The 27,746-nt window shown below is 41.8% G+C and overlaps 1 protein-coding gene across 2 annotated transcripts in view; it reads right to left on the bottom strand.

The window, feature by feature from the left end:
- CARMIL1 (capping protein regulator and myosin 1 linker 1) overlaps positions 1–27,746 on the bottom strand; it is a 475,715-nt gene that overhangs the window by 297,314 nt on the left and 150,655 nt on the right. For both annotated transcript variants that reach the window (XM_073631176.1, XM_073631177.1), the window contains exon 3: positions 10,331–10,381. In XM_073631176.1, coding sequence (XP_073487277.1) covers positions 10,331–10,381 — 51 coding nt within the window. The remainder of the gene's footprint in view (positions 1–10,330; positions 10,382–27,746) is intronic.

Raw genomic sequence — 27,746 nt, 5'->3', positions numbered from 1 at the left:
TTGATTCACTGAGGATTGGAGACATAAGCAAACAAGCACATGGTACAATTCTGGTTAATGACAAGATTTTAGCAATCTTTAAATAGTGTCTAAGCTTTTTATCTACTTTTTACCACAAAGTCAAAACATTTTATTAAACATTAAAATCTCCCGTTTTATTTGCTGTCACTGTGATAAAAGTATGATCAATCACTTCATTCATAAAGCTGTGAGTGAAGTTGTTCATTGTTTCACACTGCCAACTTTTTCTCTAATTTGAATGAAGTGCTGAATACGCTTGTATCGTTTCAGCTGAGTATCCTTTATACTTCCTGTATAAGCTTCCTCGCTCCTAATTATTGTATTTTAGAAAGCAGATTTGTCATCTAACAAATTGAAGCCCTGTCCAAAACTGACTTTTACATATTCAAGCTTCAGGTGTTTTTATTTTAGCCAATAGAAAGCAGTAGCAGGAGAAGATTAGGGGGGCGAGCTGCTTTCTTTCCAGAAAACATGACAAAATGCATGTAAAATGCTCATGTTAAGCGTTTTTCAGGACTTCCCATTGAAGTCTGTGGGGCCAATCTGCCTAAAAGAAGCTCATGTACTTTTTGGAGCTACAAGCAATTTGCTACAGGCAACAAAACGCTCAGATGTAAACAAGGGACATTGAAATGAATGGGATTTTGTTTGTTAAATGTATTTGAGCTACAGGCTTCAAGCAGAAAATTGCACAGGTGTGAATCGGGCCCAACCCTAGCATAAAAAAGTGTTTTTATTACATGATAAAGATGTGCAATCTCATCTTTGCTCATCAGATTTTTCCTTTAAAAAAGAGGGCTTACTTTAACGGCCCCTTTCACAGGGGCCGAATCCGTTTTGCACAGCAGGGGATCCATCCGCTGATCCCCTGCTGAGCTGAGCGGAGCAGGTGGCTGACAGTTCTGTGCCCGTTCTGCTTATGCAGAGTGAACATGGACACCGCCCGCTCTGCTCTATGGGCAGACGGATGTAAACCGACTAGCTGTCCATTTATACTCGGCTGCCCTCTGATCAGGACAGCCAGAGAGGAACAGGTCCCCTTTTGTTTGTTTTTTGTTATCTGACCCCGAGATAGCCAGGTGTAAACAGACAAGTCCGTTTACATCAGGTGCTCCATAAAAGGAGAATGAAGGGTCCCGATCGGTTCCAACTGAAAAATGGACAGCTAAACCTGTGTAGGTCTCTCATGTTAAAGGGGCCTAAAGCAGTGAATTTGACATTTAATAAACATTCACAGGTGGCTAATCCTTTCCTGTAATGTCAAATACATACAACAGAAAGATTTACCTGCAGCGCATTAATGAGTTCCTGTTTATCCAGTGCACCTCCCTTTGTCCTTCAGGCATCCTAACATACCAGTTTATCTTTTCTATATCTATTCAAAGCATTCTACTTCACTGTTGGGCTTAAAGTTGAACTCCAGGCTATCCCTCCACCACCCACACCCACCCCCCTCTAATTGTTGTCATTAAAAAAAAAAAAAAAACCCAAACAAATCAGACCATCTAAATGCCCCATTTACTCACCTAAATGTAATTAATTTCTTTATTCTTCAATGTCCTTGTCCTTTAGGTGCCCACATCACTCTGTGTAGTGTGGACAGTCAACTGACTCCCTAGCACCAGGGTCCTTTTGGGATCCAGGCGAGAATCTGCAGCTGATGACATCAGCACAAAGAAGTAAAAAAGAAAAAAAGGGGAAGGACCTTTTGATTCGGACTTTAAAGGCAATTAAGATAGCATGAGTTAAAGAAAATGTATAATCTTTATTGGTACAATACAATAAACGATTTCAAGCAGAAAACAGAGCTTAAAAACATATATGGACATATATGTAAAATGCAGACAACATGGACATGATACTTAAAGTAAGTTGTTACACTATATAGGTGGAGTGAGCCCCTGTGCGTCAACGCATTTCTCTGGTTCGCTTCGTCAGGACACACATAGGGGTAGTTTGAGAAAAATCAGGTCTCACTTGTCTGCGCTGAGACACACACGCAAATAGGAAGGACGCGTTATCCTGGGCGGACACCAAAACTAAAGGATAAGCCAGATGGTCTAGGTTCCAACATACATGAAGTATGTGAGCTCACTCATCTATATGGTGTAACAACTTTAAGTATCATGTCCATATTGTCTGCATTTTACACATATATCTATATATGTTTTTAAGCTCTATGTTTTCTGCTTGAAATCTTTTATTGTATTGTACCAATAAAGTTTATAAAATTTTCTGCCTTGATTACCTATAAAGTCCAAATCAAAAGGGCCTTCCACTTTTTCTTTTTTAACTCCAATATTACGTATGTGGCAATGGGAGTGATTTCAATACTTACAAATATCAGCACAAGGAACTTCCAAGGATCGGCTGGCATGGCTTGTTTTTATTGGAGATTGGTTTTAGAGATTAGCACTCAAAATGAAGAACAATGGTGGAAATTAACAAAGATTGGTGCAAGCACAAGCTTGCTCCAATTATCTAAAGTTAAAAAATGGAGCAGATGCTGGTCCTAATTAATCAAATGGGTGCAAGCCCACCTGTTAATTATGAGTGAGCAGTTCTCTGTTCCACTGTGTCTGATGGGCAGCACAGAGAACAGAAAGCTGAAGCTCCTGCTCCGATCGACTCAGAGCGGGAGGGAGGAGGAGGGTTTTAACTCTGTAGGTTCTGCTTGTGTAGTGTAATCACTGCACGGGCTCATGGACTGACATGAGCTGTCTACCCATACAACAGGTCAAACCTTTCAGGAATCTGTGGCAACTTTACATATGGAAAATTGGTGTATTCTCTTTGTTAATTATAGGCAGACCTGTACTATTTTTTAGTTCGCTCTGAAATAGAAACTGGCGGTGTGATGTAGATCAGCCTTAAAAAATTTCCACTCGCCTACTCGCATTTTGCGAGTGGAAAATGATTGCTGGCGAATGCGGGGCTGCCTCGGAGGGGGGGGGGCGAACACCGCAGGTAGGGTTGAATAGGAGCCCTTCTCCCAGCAATCACCCTGGGGAAGAGAGAGACGGTCGGATCATCAGCGACGGGAACATCACTAACAGGTTACATTTGAATATGTCACACGTCCCAGCATTGGGCCGGTGTTCTTTCTATCAAAGTACCCGGGCCAGGAGGCGGGGTTGTATGTAACAGCGAGCACAGGGAACACAGTGCAATTCAAATGAAAGCTGTTACAGCGATGTTCCCAGCTCTCTGATGATCCAGCCAGCAATCCTCTCTTTCTCTGTACAGGTGAGGCTGCATTGATAGGCACAGATGAGGCTGCACAGATGGCACTGATAAAGTTAATATTTATTTTTGTAACTTAATTCTGCATAAAACATTTAAGTGTCATTTCATGAGATAATTTACGAGGGCGCGATTAGGGGCGGGGCAGGGTAGGGGTTGGGTGGGGCAACTGGTGGCGAGTAACCCTTAAGGCCTGGCTAGTAGCTCAGGACATGAAATATTAAGCCCTGGTGTGATACTACGGATTTGTGCCCTCTTCATCTATCTTTAGCAAAAAACGGGTCTATCTGCTCAGTTTGTCCGCTCTAACCACTGCATATTGTCTTATGTAGTAGAAAGAATATTGGAAGGCGTCGATCCAAACACTTGCTGCAGCCTACTTTTTTCTGTCTTGGTTCACTGTATCATATTGTACCAACTAACTCAAATATGGTCATACGGTCCCCATTACAGGAAATGAGTGGTGCAGTCACTAAGTGAACCTGATTCATGTAAAATGGATTAATCAACTGATCCACAAGATCAGTGACAGAGGGTATTTGCAGGATTTGTCTACCTATATTATATGTGCTTTTTATAAACACAAGAAAATACAGCACTCTTGTAAGTAATAGAAAAGCCATTAGAAAACTTCTGAAGCATGAAAAGCAATATGTATGGGTGTTTAGTTTATTTATTTTGTAGACATTTAGAAATTTATGTCACGTATCTAAATTATAAATGGATTTGTGCCGGAAGAAGAACATACCCATTGTAGAGCCACAGTTCAACACATCATGAGCAATGACACTGAGGGAGGCAGCAATTTATTATACCTCTTGCTGTTTTTTTGCACTGAAATCTGTATGCAGCAGAGGAAGAGACCACACAAAATTTATTACACAGACACCATGACAGCGATGGAGGTTCTGTGGGTGCCAAAGACAAATTTCCAAGGCATGCTGTACTAGAAATAAAAACTCTGAATTAACCCTTTGCACACTGCTATACACCCTTACAGATTTCTAGCAAACTAGTGTATAAAAACAGGGATTTATGGTTCACATATATATCGTAATACATGTTCAAGCTTGTCAACTTCGTCCAAGTAATCCTTCTCTGGCCAGTCTCTGCTGTGCTAAATTCTAAAAACCTACTTGCTTATAGCATACTTTAGTGCAGGGGTCTCCAAACTGTCTAAACAAAGTTTTCTGTCCTTCATGCTTTAGAGGAGCCACTGTGGCTGGTGGGAGTAGGGAATGCCCAGCCATCAGTGGGAGTAAGCAATACCCCATCATTTGTTTTATTGGGAGGAATAGTGCCACATTGTTGCCGTCAGTGACAAGACTAAGGCCCCAAGGTTGGTGTCATTGAGCGGAATGGTGCCCCATCATTGGAATCAGTGGGAGGAATGGTCCTCCAAGGGCAAGATAAAGACAAGCAAAGGGCCGGATCCGGCACCCGGACCACAGTTTGGAGACCACTGCTTTAGTGGATATATAGTACCAATATGGGGCAGACTGAGTTGGAGGAGAGCTATAGACTTGGGTCTGGTCACGGACCTGTACTATGCAACAGAAATGGATGAATGACTGTGCTTAAATCCAAATAACTTTAATATATATAACACATCAGATGCTAAAGGGCGTATGACCACAAGTGTTTGAACTAATGTAGTAAATGTAATCGATGCTATCATGATAAGCTGGTATACTTTAACGAATAGCTTTACAGTAATATCCATAAAAAATAATCTCATCCACAGGAGAAGATCACTGGATTGGGTAGGTTTCAATCCCGATTAGCTCTGAACTTTAAGACATCGCCAGACCAGAAATGTGGGTCCCAATAACATTCTCTTAGGATTATTATTTTTACCAAATGAAAAGAGAATCATAAGCGCAAGACTGGCCATACATTATACAATTTTCTTATTCAATTTCTTTTAGATTTACCTTCAACTATGTAGTGTAAGGGCCTGCCTGATAAACAAATTGAAAGTGTTTAGATTTGACCTCATATTATATGTTTTTGGTAAATCTAGGAGGAAAATTGTACAAGAAAAGCCACAGTGCCTTTGCTTTTAAAGAGATTGTTTGCTTCACCAATGTATTTAACTACCAAGGAATTCTGGCTTTCTAGCTAGAACTTACCCCAAGAGAGCCTTTCCCATTACTGATTAGTTTTTGAACAGTGGTCGGCAGGCGGATTGAGTCCTGCGTCTCATAACTATCACCATTTAGAGACCTTCTACACCTGCTACCACTGAACAAAGATAGTTGCTAACTAGCAAAACCATTAAGTTTATTGGTTTCTTCTACCCCCAAGACTGTGAACTATTACAGTCCAGTAATAAATCAGTTTGAGAAACTTGCATGCCGTTAGATGAAGGAGGTGAAATGTTGCAAAGATAAACCAGGTTTTGATTTCCCAAGAAGCAGATAACAAATTTAAAAAAATTTCTTGCGTGTAATTCAAACAATATATATTGTACAGTTTAATTTACTAAACACCATGTGGTAGCTCTGGTATATTTATATGTTGCAAAAATTACAAGTTGGTATTCTTTTTTAAATCTAGCATGAGGAAATGTGTATACTGGATACATTTATTATACATATACAGTTTAAGATTGGAGTGATCCGACTCAAGCGTTAGGTGCGTTTTCAGTGAGTACGCCAGTCCAGAACTGTATTTTTAAGGGCCTGGTAGCCCACTTTTATTTAAAAGAAAGGAAAAGTTCAAAGACATCAGTAGTCCACGCAGGAGGGTTCCATCATTACTGTATCTTGCACACTCAATACTTTAGCCTCCTGGCTTATATTCTTGCCATACGGCTGCTTCAGGCCTTTAGCCTAGGCCTTAGGTCTTCTCCTCATAACAAAAGAGTTTCCTAGAGTTAAGCTCTCTCCTAGCTTACTCCTGATCAGCGCCTTGCTGCTCTGTCACCCAGTACATCTGCCTCCTGCAGACATGCATGCTCTGGCTGCCCCCATGCAGCCTCTGACTCCTCTCAGAGGAATGGGAGTCCACCTGACTCCCATGCACATACTTCCTGTCTGTTGGGTGGAACCCTGAGCCATAGTCAGGTCACAACTAAATAGCCCAGCACACAGCTGTTCAATAAGCGTGCCTTTCTCTCCAAAATCTGGCGTAAACCAGCAATCTTCCAGGTATCACAGGGTCCCACTGCCACAATAAATAATATTTTTTATATATATATACACACATATACATACATACACACATATACACACATATACATATACACAGATATATACATACACTGAGCAGAATTATAAAACGCAACACTTTTGTGTTTGCTCAGCGTGTTCTAGTTCCTGCCAATATCCAGCAACTTCGCACAGCCATTGAAGAGGAATAGACCAACATTCCACAGGCCACAATCGACAACCTGATCAACTGTATGCGAAGGAGAGGTTCTGCACTGCATGAGGAAAATGGTGGTCACACCAGATATTCACTGGTTTTCGGACCCCCCGACCCCTTCAATACAGTAAAACTGCACATTTTAGAGTGGCCTTTTATTGTGGCCAGCCTAAGGCACACCTGTGCTATAATCATGCTGTCTAATCAGCATCTTGGTATGCCACACCTGTGAGGTGGATGGATTATCTCGGCAAAGAAGAAGTGCTCACTAATGTAATGGATGTGATTAAGGTGTCACATAAAGTTGTCACATAAGGTACCAGGTAAAAATGTTAAAATGCCTATTGCAAATGTAATATTGTGTAGTTGCTTAGCTTGTTAATATCTTAACTCTAAAATTCAGATAGCTGCTAGTTCCCTTCCCATTTTGAAGCCGAACTGCAAAGAATTATAAAAAGACTGTGCCTCTTTTTCTGAGCACCCAAGACCGACATGACAACATTCAAGGTCTCGGAAAGGAAGTTACCAAAATACCTAATAATAGCTATGATTAATTGCTAAAATTGCTGAAACTGTTAAAATATATATTGTCACAATAATATGTTCTGCATATGCCGTATCCTTTGTCTGACAAGAGTGTATAAAACTGAGGAAAAAAGAGGAAATAAACATAGAAATGACTTTCACACTGAGCCTTGCTCAGGGGAGATTACTTCCAGAAATGTGCACTTCATAATATATATATATTCATATTCAACAATCTGATCAGGGGTAGATCTAATAATATCAGGCTTTGTTCTAAATCCAAAACACTAACACAGATTTAGACAGATTTGTGAACATTATTTAAGAGAAATAGGCCTTTTGTGTACATAGAAAAAGTCGTAGATCTTTGCATTCACTTCATGATAAATAGTGGCAAACACAAAAGTGTTGCAATTATAATTTTGCTCAGTGTGTAAAATATTATAATATATATTATACACACACACACACACAGTATCTCACAAGAGTACACCCCTCATTTTTGGAAATATTTTATTATATATCTTTTCATGTGACAACATTGAAGAAATTACACTTTGCTACAATGTAAAGTAGTGAGTGTACAGCTTGTATAAAACAGTGTAAATTTACTGCCCCCTCCAAATAACTCACAGCCAATAATGTCTAAAGCCCTAGCAAAAAAGTGAGTACATCCCTAAGTAAAAATGTCCAAATTGGGCCCAAAGTGTCAATATTTTTGTGGCACTCTGGAGAAGGTTTTCGTCCAGGATATCCCTGTACTTGGCCGCATTCATCTTGCCCTCGATTGCAACCAGTTGTCCTGTCCCTGCAGCTGAAAAACACCCCCACAGCATGATGCTGCCACTACCATGCTTCACTGTTGGGACTGTATTGGACAGGTGATGAGCAGTGCCTGGTTTTCTCCATACATACCACTTAGAATTAAGGCCAAAAAGTTCTATCTTGGTCTCCTCAAACCAAAGAATCTTATTTCTCACTATCTTGGAGTCCTTCAGGTGTTTTTTTAGCAAACTCCATGCGGGCTTTCATGTGTCTTGCACTGAGGAGAGGCTTCTGTCGGGCCACTCTGCCATAAAGCCCCGACTGGTGGAAGGCTGCAGTGATGTTTGACTTTCTGCAACTTTCTCCCATCTCCCGACTGCATCTCTGGAGCTCAGCCACAGTGATCTTTGGGTTCTTCTTTACCTATCTCACCAAGGCTCTTCTCCCCCGATAGCTCAGTTTGGCCAAACGGCCAGCTTTAGGAAGGGTTCTGGTCGACCCAAACGTCTTCCATTTAAGGATTATGGAGGTCACTGTGCTCTTAGGAACCTTAAGTGCAGCAGAAATTTTTTTGTAACCTTGGCCAGATCTGTGCGTTGCAACAATTCTGTCTCTGAGCTCTTCAGGCAGTTTCTTTGACCTCATGATTCTCATTTGCTCTGACATGCACTGTGAGCTGTAAGGTCTTATATAGACAGGCGTGTGGCTTTCCTAATCAAGTCCAATCAGTATAATCAAACACAGCTGGACTCAAATGAAGGTGTAGAACCATCTCAAGGATGTTCAGAAGAAATGGACAGCACCTGAGTTAAATATATGAGTGTCACAGCAAAGGGTCTGAATACTTAGGACCATGTGATATTTCAGTTTTTCTTTAATAAATCTGCAAAAATGTCAACAATTCTGTGTTTTTCTGTCAGTATGGGGTGCTGTGTGTACATTAAACTTAAATGAATTTAAATGATTTTAGCAAATGGCTGCAATATAACAAAGAGTGAAAAATTTAAGGGGGTCTGAATACTTTCCGTCCCCACGTATATATATATATGTGTGTGTGTGTGTGTGTGTGTGTGTGTGTGTGTGTGTGTGTGTGTGTGTGTACACACACACACTATATATCTATATGCACAAACTCAGAAGCCGTGATTATCTTCTCTTAGTCTACTGTCCTCCATACTTCCACAGGCACTTAGAACAAGTCTCATTGATATTCAGCCTTTGTGTTATTAAACCTAGATAATTTATATAGTACATTGTGAGGATGTTACTACATACAACGACTTGCAAGTCAACTTTACTAACTCATTTATCAGTTTAATTTTATTGGTATGTGCTTTATGCACTTGACAGAAACCATCATTTTCAAGTGTATCGAAAGTAAAGTTTTTTTTTTTTCTTTTGAACAGAGGAGAGGAGTTAGAACCCCATCTGTAGCCCCACTGGAGAGATTCACCCTCTCTATTTGTTTTGGTGGCCTTGGTTGCTGGGACACAAAATGAAGGGAATCCCAAATTTTACAGTTGTCACTACTTGTAGAACAGGAATAGATGAAAAATCTACCAATAGGCACACCTGTTCTAACAACTTTGAAGAGTGATTTTCCATTTATGTTTTGTCTAAAGGGTAGAAAGTGAAGGGATATCTCCCTATCTGGACTTAGGTCTTCTACACACGATACGAAAATCAGAAGGGAAAATTCATAAGATGAGGTGTCTGCGGATTTTCGGATCGTTAGTATGGTGCTTTCGACATCTGATTTGACTTTTACATCAGACAAAAGCTGGATGTGCAGGCTATAAAATTTTTGCCGGATGTGAACTCAATGTCTGATTTTCGGATGTCAGTACAGAAATCATCACACAAAAGTCGAGAGTACAAACACACATGCCGGAATCAAGGAACGACTGGGAAGAGTTTGGTCTTGTAAACTACTGTTCGTAATCTAGAATTAATATTCGTGACACCGCAATTGAGGAAACGTCGAAATGTAGCGCACACATTCTCATCTTCTTTAATGGGATAATAATGAAGCTTCTTTGCTGGTGATACTGGTGTAGTTAAAGAATCAACGCTCACCAAACTTCTACTAACATGAAATTAGCAGAAGGTACCCAAAGGGTGCCGCCTGAGAAATGAACTTCTCTTTATGCTCTCATAGTACGTCACTATTTTCGCGTTTTTTCAAACGACAATTTGCGGATAGTTCATAAGCTAGACAAAATCCTGCACAAGTGCTTTTGACAAAAATCTGACGCTCAGTTGTTCAACATTCAAACCGTGTGTATGAGGCCCAAGACAGGGGTTCTAATCAGTCCACACTTTACCCAAACAAACAAGGTTTAACTAAATGATATACCGTATTGGGTAAATAGGATGAGGTTGTAATAAGAACAGGATATATACTAACCTTGCATGGGACTCGAGCGGTCAATATAAAGGCTCGACATGATGCCAGGACCTGTAAAACACAAGTAGTAAAAGAAATGATGCATAAGATACTAACACAGACTGGCACATTTCATGGTACTTTAGCAAAGAAAATTCTAGTAAAACAAGAATACTGTATATTATCTTAGTACCTTTCACACACGGTAACATTTTTTACATGTAAATGTTCCAAAAAACCCCAACACAGTTCTTATTATTTTCTAAAAGTAGAGCAGAATACAGTTACTGTAATTGCAATATAACCTTAAAATTTTGTTAAAGTGGAAGTCCATACTAAAACAAATCCCTGCATCTATAGACACCAACATTCTAACACTAACTTATCTAGCCCTGTAAAGAAAAAAAAAAAATCAGTATACCTACCTTTTCTGCTGGCGATCAGACCCGATCTCCAGCGGTGGCAGATCTACAGAGTACACGGCCGAAACAACGGCTGTAAAATGAATGGGGAGTGACGTCACCCATAGTGTTACTATGGGGCTTCCGTTGGACATGTCCTCTGCACCCGCCCACATAGCAAAGCCGTGGCTGACAGCTCAGTGTGGGATCGGGTCGGATCGCCTGGAGAAAAGATATGTATACTGATTTTTTTCTTCATAGGGCTAGATAGGTTAGTGTTAGGAAGTTGGGGTTTATAGATGCAGGGATTTTAGTTTTAGCATGGACTTACACTTTGTATAAAAGATGAATATGTCAAATAAATAGATACCAAATGTGTCAAGCTTTACAATCGTGTACCATGACAAATACCCATATTTGTCAACAGCAGACATAGGCTGACAAGACCCTTACAGTATGTGATAGTATTGGACAGGTATCAGGTTCCTTTTATGGGGACCCCTAATGTCTCCCCTGCATGTATGGCCGATGTCTATTCTGATATGCTTTTTATCCAGCTGCACTGGTTGGGATCTCTCAGCCTTGGAGTGCACTTACTCTGATTCTAGAACTGATCGGGCGGCTGCAAAAAGTAATCACGAGGTCGTGGCTGCTATGTGGAAGCGTGCTTGTTCATTTTCTTACTGCCCAGCCATAGCAATTATGGCAGTAGCTGTAAATGGCTTATGGTAGCTAAGTTAACCACTTAAGGACTAGCCTCGTTTTGAGATTTTGGTGTTTTCATGTTTAAAACATTTTTTTTTTGCTAGAAAATTACTTAGAATCCCCAAACATTATATATTGTTTTTTTTTCTAACGCCCTAGAGAATAAAATGGCGGTAATTGCAATACTTTTTTTCACACCGTATTTGCGCAGCGGTCTTACAAGTGCACTTTTTTTTGGAAAAAAATTTTCACTTCTTTGAATAAAAAAATAAGACAAACAGTAAAGTTAGTCCAATTTTTTTTTGTATTGTGAAAGACAATGTTACGCCGAGTAAATTGATACCCAACATGTCATGCTTCAAAATTGCGCCCGCTCGTGGAATGGCGTCAAACTTTTACCCTCAAAAATCTCCATAGGCAATGTTTAAAAACTCTACAGGTTGCATGTTTTACGTTACAGAGGAGGTCCAAGACTAGAATTATTGCTCTCGCTCTACTGATCGAGGCGAAACCTCACATGTGTGGTTTGACCACCGTTTTCATATGCGGGCGCTACTCACGTATGCGCGCGAGCTCGGGGGATGGGGAGCTTTAAAATTTTATTTTTTCCTATATATTTTACTTGAATTTTATTTTTTCACCATTTAAAAAAAAAATACAAAATTGGGTCACTTTTATTCCTATTACAAGGAATGTAAACATCCCTTGTAATAGAAAAAAAAGCATGACAGGACCTCTTAAATATGAGATTTGGGGTTAAAAAGTCCTCAGATCTCATATTTGGACTAGAATGCAAAAATAAATAAATAAATAAATAAATAAAAAATTTGTCAGTTGAAAAAATGACAACAGAAAAATGTGCCTTTAAGACGTATGGGTGGAAGTGACGTTTTGACGTCGCTTCTGCCCTCCTATCGTATGGAGACGGGTGGGGGCCATCTACCCCTCACTCATCTCCATACCACAGAAGTGAAAGGACCAGATCGCCTCCGCCGCTACAGACGGCTCCGGTAATCGGCGGAGGGTGCGGGAGAGCGGCGGGAGGGGGTGGCACCTCTCCTCCAGCCGAGAACGGTGATTTTGCGGTGAATCCGCTGTAGAGACCACCATTATTGTAAACAGAACCGCCGGCTCTAAAGATGGATACTGCTTTTACCATCTTCTACAACCCCTGGCAAAAATGATGGAATCACCAGTCCCTGAGGATGTTCCTTCAGTTGTTTATTGTTGTAGAAAAAAAGCAGATCACAGACATGGCCAAAAACTAAAAGGCATTTCAAATGGCAACTTTCTTGCTTTAAGAAACACTAAAAGAAATCAAGAAAAATAATTGTGGTGGCCAGTAACAGTTAGATTTATAGAACAAGCACAGGGAATAAATTATGGAATCACTCAACTCTGAGGAAAAAATTATGGAATCATGAAAAACAAACAAAATAACACTCCAACACATCACTAGTACTTTGTCGCACCACCTCTGGCTTTTATAACTGCTTGCAGTCTCTGAGGCATTGATTTAATGAGTGATAAACAGTACTCTTCATCAATCTGGCTCCAGCCTTCTCTGACTGCTGTTGCCAAATCATCTTTGCAGGTTGGAGCCTTGTCATGGACCATTTCCTTTAACTTCCCCCACAGATTTTCAATTGGATTGAGATCTGGACTGTTTGCAGGCCATGACATTGACCTTATGTGTCTTTCTTCAAGGAATTTTTTCACAGTTTTTGCTCTATGGCAAGATGCATTATCATCTTGATAAATTATTTCATCATCCCCAAACATCCTTTCAATAGATGGGATAAGAAGAGTGTCCAAAATTTCAATGTAAACCTGTGCATTTATTGAAGATTTAATGACAGCCATCTCCCCAGTGCCTTTACCTGACATGCAGCCCCATATCATAATTGACTGTGGAAATTTGCATGTTTTCTTCAGACAGTCTGCATAAATCTCTTTGGAACGGCACCAAACAAAAGTTCCAGCATCATCACCTTGCCCAATGCAGATTCGAGATTCATCACTGAATATGACTTTCATCCAATCATCCACAGTCCACGATTGCCTTTCCTTAGCCCATTGTAACCTTGTTTTTTTGTGTTTAGGTGTTAGAGATGGCTTTCTTTAAGCTTTTCTGTATGTAAATCCCATTTCCTTTAGGCGGTTTCTTACAGTTCGGTCACAGATGTTGACTCCAGTTTCCTCCCATTTGTTCCTCATTTGTTTTGTTGTACATTTTCTGTTTTCAAGGCATATTGCTTTAAGTTTTCTGTCTTGACGCTTTGATGTCTTCCTTGGTCTACCAGTATGCTTGCCTTTAACCACCTTCCCATGTTTGTATTTGGTCCATGTTTTAGACACAGCTGACTGTGAACAACCAACATCTTGTGCAACATTGCGTGATGATTTACCCTCTTTACCTACATACTAACAAGCAGATTTAATCTGATGCAGGTGTTAGTGTTTGTAATGAAAATTTACAGGGTGATTCCATAATTTTTTCCTCAAAATTGAGTGATTCCATAATTTATTCCCTGTGCTTGTTCTGTAAATCTAACTGTTACTGGCCACCACAATTATTTTTCTTGATTTCTTTTAGTGTTTCTTAAAGCCAGAAAGTTGCCATTTGAAATGCCTTTAGTTTTTGGCCATTTCTGTGATCTGCTTTTTTTCTACAGCAATAAACAACTGAAGGAACATCCTCAGGGACTGGTGATTCCATAATTTTTGCCAGGGGTTGTATGATAAGCCATAAGTTTCCCCCGCCCGTTACAAAATTAAATGTTTTTTTTTTTCCATTTTTGGTAAAGTACCATTTCCGTAGGACCTGAACCTGTACAACCAACTTTCATGCTTAAAGTGGCCCCCCAGCCCCCTAGGATACGGACATCACACATCTCAGAAGGCACTGTGGCAATCTCCTTTGCACTGTGCATGCGCCAAATGATTTTTACAGCACTGTGCATGCGGCGCGTCATCTTTTTATCTGATGTCATTAGGGGGTAGGTTGTCTCTTCTGGTTCTTGCAGTCAGCCCCGTGATGACGGAGTGGCGGCGTAAACCATACATTAGATTCTCGGGGCGTGTGAAAATGTTTTTGTGGACAAGGTAAGAGCGAAAAAAAATATATAAAAAAGGGGAGGTAGCAAAGTTCCTTTTTAATCCTTATAAATTGTGAAAATAATGAAATGGTGAAAAGAATAAGAAAGGAATTATAATCATGGAAACCTCAGTATCACATGAATAACTCCATATTATTCCAAAATCCCAGTATCCCAAAATATCAGACGTTCTAGTGTATGATCTAAAACTAGCTTATATTTCGTATGTACATTGTATTATGGGGCTGCCATAGTTGGTATTGCACAGACTGATTAGAGAGATTACATTTAAAGTTTTAGCTTTCCTCACTTCCTCCAAAGTATTCACACAAACAAATCTGAGCACATAGGGATGGGGCGAATTACGGTGCACATTTCATGAACAACAGACTAGGGGATCTGGGCTGTAATAACAGTTTTCAAATAACAATATGCAGTGAGAACATTTCTTTATACCAGAACAAAAAATAAATAAATAAAATTAGGAAAAGTATTACATATTATCATTTGTGAGATTTTGCCTTGGTTAAAATGAAAACAGTGGCTAAGGGGTCAATTCACTAACTTTAACACATGCGATAAGTGTACTCATTTGCATAACCTATCGCATGCGGTAAACTTAGTCGAAATCACACAACCCCCCGAAAAAAAGGTTATGCGGTATCTACTGAAAAAAAAATGTCCTGGTAAATACCCCACAAAAAACTCTCAAGTCCAATTCACAAATGGACCAGAGAGTAAAAAAGCTTGCGATAATTACCCCCAGGGATTTGCTGTCGGTAACACATGAGGTATTTGTCAAAAAAACAGCCTGGGAGTGGCGGGACACTGGTTTGTATTTGGCAAATAGCTGGTTTGACGCCAGTCGCCGCGTTCTTGACAACCGATGACTCATCAGCTGTCAGGGGGCTTCCAGCTGACAATCAAAAAGTATGAAAAAAAACCTGTTGTGGGGGTCCGTCACCCCCCAAAATCCATACCAGACTCTTATCCGGGCATGCAGCCCGGCAGGTCGGGGGGGGGGGGGGGGGGGGGAGACAAGCGAGCTTTCCATGATGTAAATCCACCATTCATCACGCTGCCTGCCGGACCCGAAAAAGGAAAAAATAACTAAGACACTCCCGACGTCGATAAAGACTGGCTGCCTACTGTAGGCTCTGCCATCTGACGTCACAAACCGATGCATGCTGGGTTGGTGACATCACAGGGGGTGGGGCCTCCAGGTGATGTAGCCAGGTGGTCCCACCCCTTAACTATATAGCAAATGTCAGACAGTGGAGCCTGCAGTAGGCAGCCAGCCTTCACCAACTGCGGGAGCGTCTGTTATTTTTTTCTTTTCTGGGTCCGGAACAAATACCGCTTTCGGTATTTAAAGTGGTTGTAAACCCTCACCTATACCCAGTGAAGTGAACAGCCTCATATGATACACAGAGATGAAACAAATCTCCCTACATAGGTTTTACTTGCATATCTGCTGTCTTCAGCTTTATTTATTCTGTAGAAAGTGCAGATCGTGTTACAGATTTTCTCTTCCTGTTCAGCACTGGAAATGAAGTTTGGGCATACAGCCAAGACACCTGATTGGAGGAAAGGCACACACCCTCTCTCCACATAGGCAGAGACATGCAGAGCTGTTTTGTTGATAGTTCAGCTGTCTGCTAATCTATTTATAGCAACCTCCCAGGACACAAATTTCAGGCTGGTTTTATCTCAGTTGACTGAGAACATTTTAGAAGTTATCAGGCTGATAACAGAAGAATGGAGCAGGAGACAGCTAGGGGACATAGTGCTTTGAAGAGAGATAAGAAAACACTGCAGATATATGTGCCCAGCTTAAAATTTCATGAATCAGGTTTACATCCACTTTAACTCCAAATTCTTAGTGAATTGAATACTTGCACAATTGTTACCGCATGCAGTATTTCACTTTTATTATTGTGCAGACAAGTTTCCATAAATAATAGAACAGTTTTGGGTACACGTTAATAAAAAATACAAAAAATACGAACCAAGCTCACGTTAATATTTTCACAGAATATAGTGGGGTTGACATTTTAAACATTAGCACCTAGCCTAGAAATGCCCTGAAACAATACCGAAAATATTTCCGCTCTCTAAATATTCAGAAACTAAAACCGGTTTACAAACAGATTACAGAGCTGGATTTTATGCAACTGATTCCATCAGCTTGCCAAGAAAAATCAAGTCATTTTTACACCTGCTTAATAATCCAGCACACTTTATATCTACGATAACTGCATAAAATAAGAGAACTTGGAAACACAGGCACCTGTACAAGTTAGAATCTCTGTGGGACAAGAAAAGCACATAACCAAATTCAACAACTCACATTATAGCTTTTTAAGCGTTTCAACATTTACTGTTTTTGAGTTAAAGCATTAGTCAACCCAAAACTGGTATTCAGTTTTGATGGATGCTGAAAAATTAAGTTTACCTACCTGGTATGCATATTTCCACATAGTTACATTGGTCCAGCTTGGACCAGTGTAACTATGCATATATGATACCTGTGAGATCCCCTGAAAGCTGGAAACCACTGTAGTAGGCACCATTACAGTGATATCCACTAGCTTTTGGGTCCTGTACCGAGGGGCTGCCCTGTTTCATTGTAAACACAGGGGCTGCTTGCTCAGCATGGAATACTTTCCATTTGCTCAGTGAATGCAAAGCACTCTTTGACTGAACGAGGTGGAGAGACGAGTTGGTACTTCATGCTCTCCACCTTGTCCAATTGGAGAATGCTTTGCATTTTTCGAAGAAATGCAAAGCATCCTCTGAAAGGGGCCCATTCCAAATGGGCAACCTTCTGTTTACATAATGCAGCAGTGCAGCTGCTTAGTTCACATCTGTGGAGGCTGCATGTAGGGAAGCCCATTCATTTCAATGGGCTGCCCTACCTGCGAGAACGCTGGGGAAAGAGGTCCCTGACCCTTTTTTTAAATCAAGGCCACCCTGAATCGCATGGCTTGGCATATGCAAAAACATGCCGTAGTTGTGGAAATGTGGGGGTGCCTTTAAGAATTATTGGCAACCCCTCAGCCTACCAAAATGTAGCAAGTTTCTCTGCGTCTCAGAAAGGTGTGAGATTTTGTACAAGCAACATGCAGAGATGTGTCCTCTAAGGCCCCTTTCACACTGGGGTGTTGGGGGCATCGGCAGTACAACAGCGCTATTTTTAGCGCTGCTGTACCGTCGTCCTTGCAGCGGTATTCGGCCGCTAGCGGTGCGGTTTTAACCCCCGCTGGCGGCCGAAAAAGGGTTAAAATCCCTCGTACAGCGCGGCTGTAGCCGCGGTATTGCCGCGCTGTCCCATTGATTTCAATGGGCAGGAGCGGTTTAGGAGCGGTGAATACACCGCTCCTTCACCGCTCCAAAGAGGCGGTTTGCAGGACTTTTTTCACCGTCCTGCCAGTGCACCGCTTCAGTGTGAAAGCCCTCGGGCTTTCACACTAAACAGCGGAGGCTGTTTAGGGGCGGTTTGCAGGTGGTATTTTTAGCGTAATACCGCCTGCAAACCACCCCAGTGTGAAAGGGGCCTAAGTCAGTGGTTCTCAACCTCAGTCCTCAAGTACCCCCAACAGGCCATGTTTGCAGATTTTCCTTTATCAATTGCTTGATATTTTGGACAGCTATTTTATCTAAAAAAAATTCCCAAAACATGACCTGGGTACTTAAGGACTGAGGTTGAGAACCACTGCTCTAAGTGACACTCTATAGCAGGGGTCTCAAACTTTTGGCCCTCCAGCTGTTGCAAATCTACAAGTCCCATCAGGCATTGCAAGGCTGACAGTTACAAGCATGACTCCCACAGGTAGAGGCATGATGGGACATGATGGGTAGTTTTGCAACAGCTGGAGGGCCGCCAGTTTAAGACCCCTGCTCTATAGCAATCCCCTTTGGTTATCCTCTAACAGCTGCATAAAAGTTTACGTAGGGAGGTGAAGGGAGCACAGGAGCAGCTGGGTCAGCACAGACTATAAGAGAATAGGGCTATGATGTGACAGGGGGCTTTGCTAGGGAATCGACTCTTCCTGGAATAGTCACATTTTCTGGCTAGTTCAAAGGCACATTTCAAGTGAATAAAAATAATTTAAGAACAGGCAAACACTGCAAGTAAGCATCTGATTATTCTGTTTTTACCTGCAATATTTTAAAATGGCAACAGCTGGTCTCCTTAGGTCTTTCATGATTTTATAAGGAGGTCTCAACTCTGAATTTTTATTTCATGTTGTGTAACGGAATATTCAAATGCAATAGATAAAAGGACACCAATAGTAACCAAATCTCTTAGCAAGCCCAATAAAGATAAATTTTATTTTACGAATGATCTGTACATCATACAGTAGCTACCAAACAGTAAATAAAATGCAATGTCATTGCAATGCAATGCCACAGCCAATAAATATTCTCCATACTACAAACAACTAAATCTAGTTCATAATTCCTCCAGCAAGTCAAGATCTGTAGCCTCTGCTGGAATAGTGTAAGAAGCACCATGTCCGTCTTATTTTGCACACAGAGAAATGACTGCTTTTGAGAAATTGCAATTTGCAGCTGTTATATGCTGAGGCCAATCAGTAATGTGGAAAACGTACCATGACAAGTATCAGTTTTGTGACGACAGTTAACATCCTTCTCTTACGTGTCTTCAGAGAAACTATATTTCATGCTCCAGAGAGAATAAAGGATGCAGTCAACAGAATGAAAAATCTCCAGGTTCACTCAATGTGAACGCTTCTCATGTACAGAAAGGGCAATTTAATTTATCAATGGATACTGATTTTAGATTTTCAATCAGAGTAGATTCTGTGCTCGGTGACTGCTTCCTACCTCTATGCTGAATTGCACTGTATATTAGGCGTCCTTTGGCCAGCCAGCAAATAGTTCCCAGCAGGCAGGTCTCTACTTCAGGTTGTACGGCAGGCAATGTAACAATAACTTTGTAAAGTGCAGAGCATCAGGCAGCACGAAAATTATCAGACTGACTTATAAAGGAAAAAAAAAATCATATGATCGGAGACAAGAATGTTGGATAACTTGTTTATACAAGTTATAGCTGCAAAACACCTGTAAAAGAGAAACACAACATACTTGTACAGGATGGCAAGATACAACAGCCTCAGATCTGATGGTAGTGCAAGAAGCCCTGATGTGGTCAACAGTGAAAGTGGCAAAAACAATAAACCTACACTTTACAAGGGCGATTACGAATAAACTGGAACAATTATATTTATGTTATTCCAGTCCTGAGATTTACACAGCCCTTATAGACATTTAAGTAGGGATCAGCACCAGTTTTAGTGAGGTCTCTCCTCTGGGTGGGTATAGTGGGTGCAGCTAGTATGCCCTATATGAAAGTTAGAGCCGGAAGAGCCTAGAGAGAAAAAGGGAGATGGTAATAAGCTACCCCTGGTATACTAATATGGAAGCCTGTGGTCTGAGGAAGAGGACCCTTTGGAGTATCTCAGCTGGAGAACCCATTTATGGGGGACTTGCAGTGAGGACACTGAAAAAGTGGGGTGGCTGTTCTAAATTTGCATAGGAGATGCGTTGTGCAGAATTTGTATGTCAGGATTGGAAGAGTGGAGGTGAAGGTCGCGAAGTAGGAGACTGTACATTACATTTCTGCCACAGTAAAAAAACGGTAATGTGATCATAAAGCTTTTTTCTAATTAAAATAACAAACATGCCTGCTCTGTGCAATACCAAACTTCCTTCTCTGAGGTCCCCCGCCGGCGATCTCCGCTCCTCCTCTTCTGTGTCTGCCCCATTGGCAAGCAATTGTTTTAAACAATTATCTTGTGGCATAAACATTTGCAACTACCATTTGCACTACTCAAGAGTACAGAACAATCTGCACTCCTGTGATACACAGGAGAAGTACAGCCTAACAAGCTTTGGCTGTGCTTCTCCTTTAAGAGAGGAATTGTGCAATATGCTCTTCTCAATGTGAACTCTTCAGCTATCTTTTCAGCTAAAAGATATTGTGACACACAGAAATAAAATGCGTACATGTATACAATATGTGTATGTATAGTACAAGGTCAAATACCCCCTAAGTAGCTGAAACACACACCTAGGCGTTTTGTTTTCAGGAAGAAAGTAGCAAAATTTTTGCTGCGATTTTGTGCAGGTCAAAAGGTTACCAATGTAAAAAAAGCAGAAAATGCCTGTAATCTGCCAAAAAAGAAGCTCCTGTACTTTTTTGAGCTTCAGGCGTTTTGCTTCAGATGACAAAAAACTGAACAGGGGTGAACAGGGGCTATTGAAATGAAAAAAAAATTGAAAACGCTGAGGTGTGAACAGAGCCTTAAAGTGGTTGTATAGTCAAATTTTTAACTTTTACCTACAGGTAAGCCTATAATAAGGCTTACCTGTAGGTAAAAAAAAATCTCCTAAACCTGTACGATTTAGGAGATATTCCCCTTGCAATAAGCAGCGGCTCATGCGCACAGGGGATTCTTGGCTGAAAGAGCGGCAGACGCCGGACCTTGCCGGAAGAAAGTCCTCCGCGCGCATGTGCAGGAGTGACGACATCGCGGCTTTAGCCACTCACAGCTCTGGAGCCGCGATACCCGGAAGACACGCCGAGACAACATGTCAGCTACCTCGGCGTGGACCAGGTGAGATACTGACGGCTCGTTCTAAGGTAAGCATTTCATAATGAGCTAGTATGCGGTGCATACTAGCTCATTATGCCTTTTGCCATACAGGGATATAAAAAACAAAAAAAGTGTCAGCGGGTTTACTACCGCTTTAAAGCTGTGGATCATTTTATACAATGCTTTATGTACAGCTCTCATTTTAAACATGAGAAGAGCCCCATCTCATGCCACAATTTAGGGTTTGTGAATGAATGGTGTAATAAAGGGGAATGCTAGGTAGTCTTTATTCACAAGGCAACTAAAGAGTACAACAAAAACTGGAAGCCTCATAACGCAGATATTGGGGTGGAGCTGGACACAGAATGTTTTTACCTGAATGCAGAGAATGCATTCAGGTAAAAAAGCTCCTGCCTTTAGAACCACTTTTAAACCAGCTGAATAAATCCACTAGATGTTCAGACTGCAGATAACAGAAATAGGATGTGAAAGAAAGCTAAATGTCTTTATGCAGTACAAAGTACAATGTAGATATATGTTGGTAAATTTTAGGGCCTTCTGACCTCATATGTATAGGAGCAGCTGCCCCCTCTGAACCTGCTTATAAATGCTGCTGCAGTCTCTATCTGTTTTAACAGTTAAAGTTGACAGAATGTTAAACAAAAAACTTTCTCAGGATCCCCAAGGTTTATGTCTATCTAAAGCAACACTTTACTCAAGAGAAGACAGTAGGGTTGTCCCGATACCACTTTTTTAGGACCGAGTACAAGTACCGATACTTTTTTTCAAGTACTCGCCGATACCGATTACCGATACTTTTTTTTTAATGTCACGTGACAGTGTTTTGTTTTTCATTTTTTTTTTTTTTTTTTTTTTAACAGTGCTTGCTTTTTTTGGGGGGGGGGGGGGGGGGGTGAACGTTGTATGTGTGTGTTATTTTTTTTTTTTTACAATTTTTATTTTTTACAATAATATTTCTTTTATTCTTTATTGTTTTTTTTGTTTTTTTTAATCAGCCCTTTTGGGGGGCTTTGGTGAGATATCAGGGGTCTTAACAGACCTCTGATATCTCCCCCTTGAGACAGAGAAAGAGACAGAGGATAGAGAATCCCCAGTCCCTTTCTCTGCAGCGTCAGCTGCACTGAGAATGAATGGAGAAAAGACAGCAGCTTCTCTCCATTCATAAACTGACACATCGTAATCACAGAAGATTACAATGTTTCAGTTATGTGAATGGACAGAGTCAGCTGACTCTATCCATACACAAAGGAAGGAGGAGGGGGAGGACGGAGGAACTGAGGGGGAGAACGGAGAGGACAGATAAGAGCAGAACGGAGGGGACAGCTGAGAGGGACAGATAAGAGCAGAACGGAGGGGACAGCTGAGAGGGACAGATAAGAGCAGAACGGAGGGGACAGCTGAGAGGGACAGAGGAAAGGAGGGGGCATGGAGGAGGATGCAGTGACAGTCAGCTGTGAGCGATCACCGCTGTCTGTCACTAAAGCTAGTGAAAGCCGCTGGGGGAGAATCTTGTAACTCCCCCACGCGCCGATCACAGCTGACAGTCAAGGTATCGGGGGAGGCATCGGGAGCATTTGCCCGAGTACAAGTACTTGGGCAAATGCTCGGTATCGGTGCCGATACCGATACTAGTATCGGTATCGGGACAACCCTAGAAGACAGCACACAAGAAGAGCAGCTTCCACTTGGTAGCAGTGGCGTCTCCAGCTTTCATATTTAGGGGGGGGCACATGGGGGGGGACAGGGACCAAAAGTAGGGGGGCAACTATAAAATGCAATTATATATACTTTACTACGATCCCACAATGGGCCCTTTCACATGTTCTGCAGTGAGCTCCTTTCCTACTGTATTGGGGCCCCTCAGGGTGGCAGAAAACAAGAGATATATGTCACCAGCATACCAAGAAAATATAAGGGTCCAAAGCAGTGGGAGAACTATCAGGGTTGCAAAGGTTGTCTTGCCACCGGGCCCTGGTGTTCTGTCACTGTGGGGTTCCCCAGCCTCCTCTTGCTGTCCTGCCCCTGCTATTGACAGCGCTGGTCTGGCATCTCTTGGAATTTACAGGCTGGTTCTCCTGTCCTAAGGACGGGAGAAATCAGTCTGTTTGTTCAGTAACTGAGAGTCCTGGTGGAGTCCTACCTGCAACTCGCTCTTCTCCCTGCCAATGAGGATGCAGGGGAAGGAGCAGATCGGGCGGCCGTGGTTGTGCGAGCGCTCACATTATGCAGTGTCAGCGAGCAGAGGGAGGGGGGAGGAATCACCCGCAGGAGCTGACTGGGGGCGCTCTCCCTCTCAATAGAGACTGTGTTAGGCCCGAGTAAGATGCGGCGCGGCTACAAATGCAAACAAAAAGACATTGCCTTTTTGTTAAAAAAAAAAAAATTTAATTGGGGGGGCACATGGTGGGGCACAGCATAATGTTGGGGGGTCATGGCCCCCCTGCCCCCACTAGGGACGCCATTGCTTGGTAGTATGAAGGCAGAATTAGAACATGCCACATTGGGCCTCCTTCATTCTCAGTTGATGTATCCCATGTGTATGGGAATGTATGAACACTGGATGAGGGTCTGCCATGGTCAGCTGAAATAACTGTACCATCATTTCTTTATTCTATAGTAGGGGGAGGGCTGGACAGCTTGTTCTGTTAACCACTTGCCGTCTGTCCCATAGCAGATTTATTGCTACAGGGCGGCTCTCCTGTGCAGAATCACGTATATACACACACACACACACACGTGGTTCTGCACTTCCGCCTAGGGTGCTCACACTACCGGCGGCCTGCTTCTGCTGCGATTAATCACAGCAGAAGCCGATCTGCTGGTACCGGGCACCCGATATCCTCCAGCACCCACCGACTGGGTGTACAACACACAGAACGGAGATCTGGCTATGTAAACGACGGGGGGGGGATGGATTTAGGAAAATCATCTCTTCCCCTAGTAAAAGCAGCACATAAAGCACACAAACACTGGCTAGGCACATAGTTAACCCTTTGATCGCCCTAGATATTTAACCCCTTCCCAGCCAGTGTCATTAGTACAGTGACAGAGCATATTTTTTAGCACTGATCACTGTATTAGTGTCATTGGTTCCCGCAAAGTGTCAATCCCACTATATATCGCAGCCATCAGTATAAAAAAAAAAAAAAATTTCCATAAATATATCCTATAATTTGTAGACACCATCACGTTCGTGTAAACCAATCAATATACGTTTATTGGGATTTTTTTAACCAAAAATTATGTAGCTGAATACATATTGGCCTAAACTTATGAAGAAATTCTATTTTTTAAAATCTTTTTATTGGATGTGTTTTATAGTAGAAAGTTAAAAAAAATAGTTTTTTTCAAAAGTTGTCAGTCTGTTTTGTTTATAGCGCAAAAAAAAAAAAAAAAAAAATGCAGTGGTGATCAAAAACCACCAAAAGAAAGCTATTTGTGGAGAACAAAAAGACTAATTTTATTTGGGTACAACATTGCCTGACTGCGCAATTGTCAGTTAAAGTAACACAGTGCCCTATCGCAAAAAATGGCCTGGTGATGAAGGGGGGTAAATCTTCTGGAGGTCAAGTGGTTAAAGTAGAACTAAACCCACCAATTAAAAGTCACTTGTAAAGTCTCTCCAATCCCCCTGTGTTGGATAATGCTATGTTACCTTAGTGTGTGTGATAAAAGCCGATGTGTACCTTATTCCATAGTGCCGATCGCTGTTCACGTGACCACCTGGCTCTCTCCTCTCCCAGGTTGACAGCTACAACGGGAGGGGCCGAGAACTCTCGCTGATATCAGCCGGGAGCAGGAAAGAAGAGGAGGAGAGAGCCGGGCGGTTACATGAGTGCCGATCGACGCTATGGAATAAGGTACATACTGTCTTTTTTTTTTTTTCTAAAACAAACCCACTGGGGAACAAAGCATTATCTAACAGAGGGGATTGGAGAGACTTTACACTGTTATTCTATCATGAGGATGGGAGGATCGGGAGCTGACAGGCAGGGAAGGAGGGGGAGAGGACAGAGAAGGGATGCGGATGACAGAGGCATGTAAACTCACCAACTCCCGGCACCTGTGGATTCCTTCTCCGGCTCACCGATCGCACGGGATGTCCCCTCCTGCAAGAACGATCAAGTGGCTGAAAGGCTGATATGATTGTTCTTATGATGTAGGGAATTGCCAGTTGTAATAGATGATATCTGAATGATGTCTCTAACTGCAAGCATCATTCAGATATCACCACTCAAAGTCATATGACGGCGTGCAGGCGGGAAGTGGTTAAAGTGGAGCTGCAGTCTGCTCACATCATTTGTTATAAAAACATCTTTGCCATTCTGAAGCTTCACTCCAACCACTTTGCATATTATTTTATATATAATGTGATTTTGTACTTTTCGAATATACTGCAGAAAACTCCCTCCACTGAGTCTGGCTGCAGCCATTTTAACTGTGGGCAGCTAAAGCTGCTGCCTGATGACTTCCTGGATTTACACAGACACACAGAGGCACAACTCCAGCTCTGCAGCTATCTTACGATTCCCCCCCCCCCCCTTCCTGGCAAAATCTCACGAGAGTGAGAGAGAGCTGTACATGATGTCATAAATCTAGGCTTTTTACCAGACAAGAAACAGGAAGTGGGCTGTATAAGGTATTTACTGGCAGAAAAAAAAATGTTTTACTTTCCAAAATTAAAACAAGGGCAAAAGATTTATTACATGGAAAGTTGAAAACATTACTGAAGGTCCGCTTTAACGGAACAGGATTGATTTTTCTTTTTTTTTTGGATTACAAACACAGTTACTAGTGTTCTTTTGTTCATTCTCAACTAAATCGTCAAGCCATCAAATAGCTGGTTTTAAATCTGATCACATGTGCAGCACCATTGCAACTGCAGATCAAAACAGATGCCAAGATGGCAGCGTCCTCAGCTGCAAAGGATAGGAGGGTTTAGTTCCACTTTAATAGAAGGTGAAAAAACAAAACACTTATGGGCCAGAGATCACTAGACAAAAATAAGAGAAAAGGCCTAACAAAAATGAAACAAATACAGCCATCAAATCAAATAATCCTTAAAGCGGACCTTAAGTCATTTTTTGAACTTTCCATCTATTAAATCTCCTGCCCTTGTTTTAAAGTTGGATAGTAAAACATTTTTTTTTTCTGCCAGTACCTTATACAGCCCACTTTGTTTCTTGTCTGGTAAAAATCCTAGGCTTATGACATCATGCACAGCTCTCTCTCACTCTCCTGAGAGTTTGCCAGGAAGGAAGGGGGGATGAGACATAAGAGCGCCAATGAGAGCTGCAGAGCCAGAGGCGTGCCTCTGTGTAAATCCAAGTAGTGAACAGGCAGCAGCTTCAGCTGCCCACAGTTAAAATGGCTGCAGTCAGACTCAGTGGAGGGAGATTTCTGCAGCACATTTGGCAAGTACAGAATCACAGTATATATAAAATATGCAAAGTGGTTGGAGGGAAGCTTCAGAATGGCAAATATGTTTTATTACAAATTATGTGAGCAGGTTGCGGTTCCTCTTTAAGCTGCAATGGAATACAATTTTTGTTTTCTGATTTATTATCACTTGAACCATTTTACTAACTGTTGTGTTAACCAAATATCTTTCTGTGAAAGTGATAACAATTTTTCTTTAAAGGGGTTGTAAAGGTAAATGTTTTTTCACCTTAATGCATTCTGTGCATTAAGGTGAAAAAACTTCCGACCGACAATACCGCCGCCCCCAGCCCCCCCCCCATTTTACTTACCTGACCCCTTGTAAGTCCCGCGCTCACTCCCGACATCCTCTTCGCTACTCAGCCTGGCCGCTGATTGGCTACAGTGGATGGATTGAGAGCAGCGCAGCCATTGGCTCGCGCTGCTGTCAATCACATCCAATGACGCGGCGTGCCGGGGGGCAGGGCCGAGTGATACAGTGAGCGGCTATAGCCGCCGGCTGTATCACGGGAGCGCGCCCGCAAGAACTAACCACCATGTGAGGGAGCTCGCATTAAGGTGTTGAGTCCTTGTGGGGAGGAGCTGAAACAGCCGCCGAGGGACCCCAGAAGACCAGGTTCGGGGCCACTCTGTGAAAAACGAGCTGCACAGTGAAGGTAAGTATAACATGTTTGTTATTTAAAAAAAAAAAAAAAAAAAACCTTTACAACCCCTTTAATGTTTCTCCTACAGAGTTGCTTATCATTACTTAGCCTGCCACAAAATGATCTCCAAAGCCAAAGCTCATAGACTACTGCACTGAATAAAGCAGAGAGCATCACTGAGCTGCTGAAGCAATGCTATCACTATCAGTAACCTGTCTGTTCTAATAAACCTCAGCCTGCCGACTTCATTACCTCCACTTTGTCTCTCCTGCTAGTTTCTCTTGACGTGTCAGTTCTAGAACCACATCATAATTCTATTGCTGCGTGAGCCTGTCTACGACAAATCAATAGATATGTTTATCCAGCAAGCACACTTTTCTAAAATCTGAAATACCAAGGAATGTCATGCATTTCAACATCAATATCAGGCTACCTGACCCAAAGTTCAACGCCAATTGTTATTATAATTGGAGAATCGCATTAGTAGGTACATACTGACCAGATTT

Source organism: Aquarana catesbeiana, linkage group LG05, assembly GCF_042186555.1.
Source record: "Aquarana catesbeiana isolate 2022-GZ linkage group LG05, ASM4218655v1, whole genome shotgun sequence".
Lineage (NCBI taxonomy): Eukaryota > Metazoa > Chordata > Amphibia > Anura > Ranidae > Aquarana > Aquarana catesbeiana.
The sequence above is the reverse complement of the archived record's forward strand: the minus strand, read 5'-3'. Positions and strand labels throughout refer to the sequence as shown.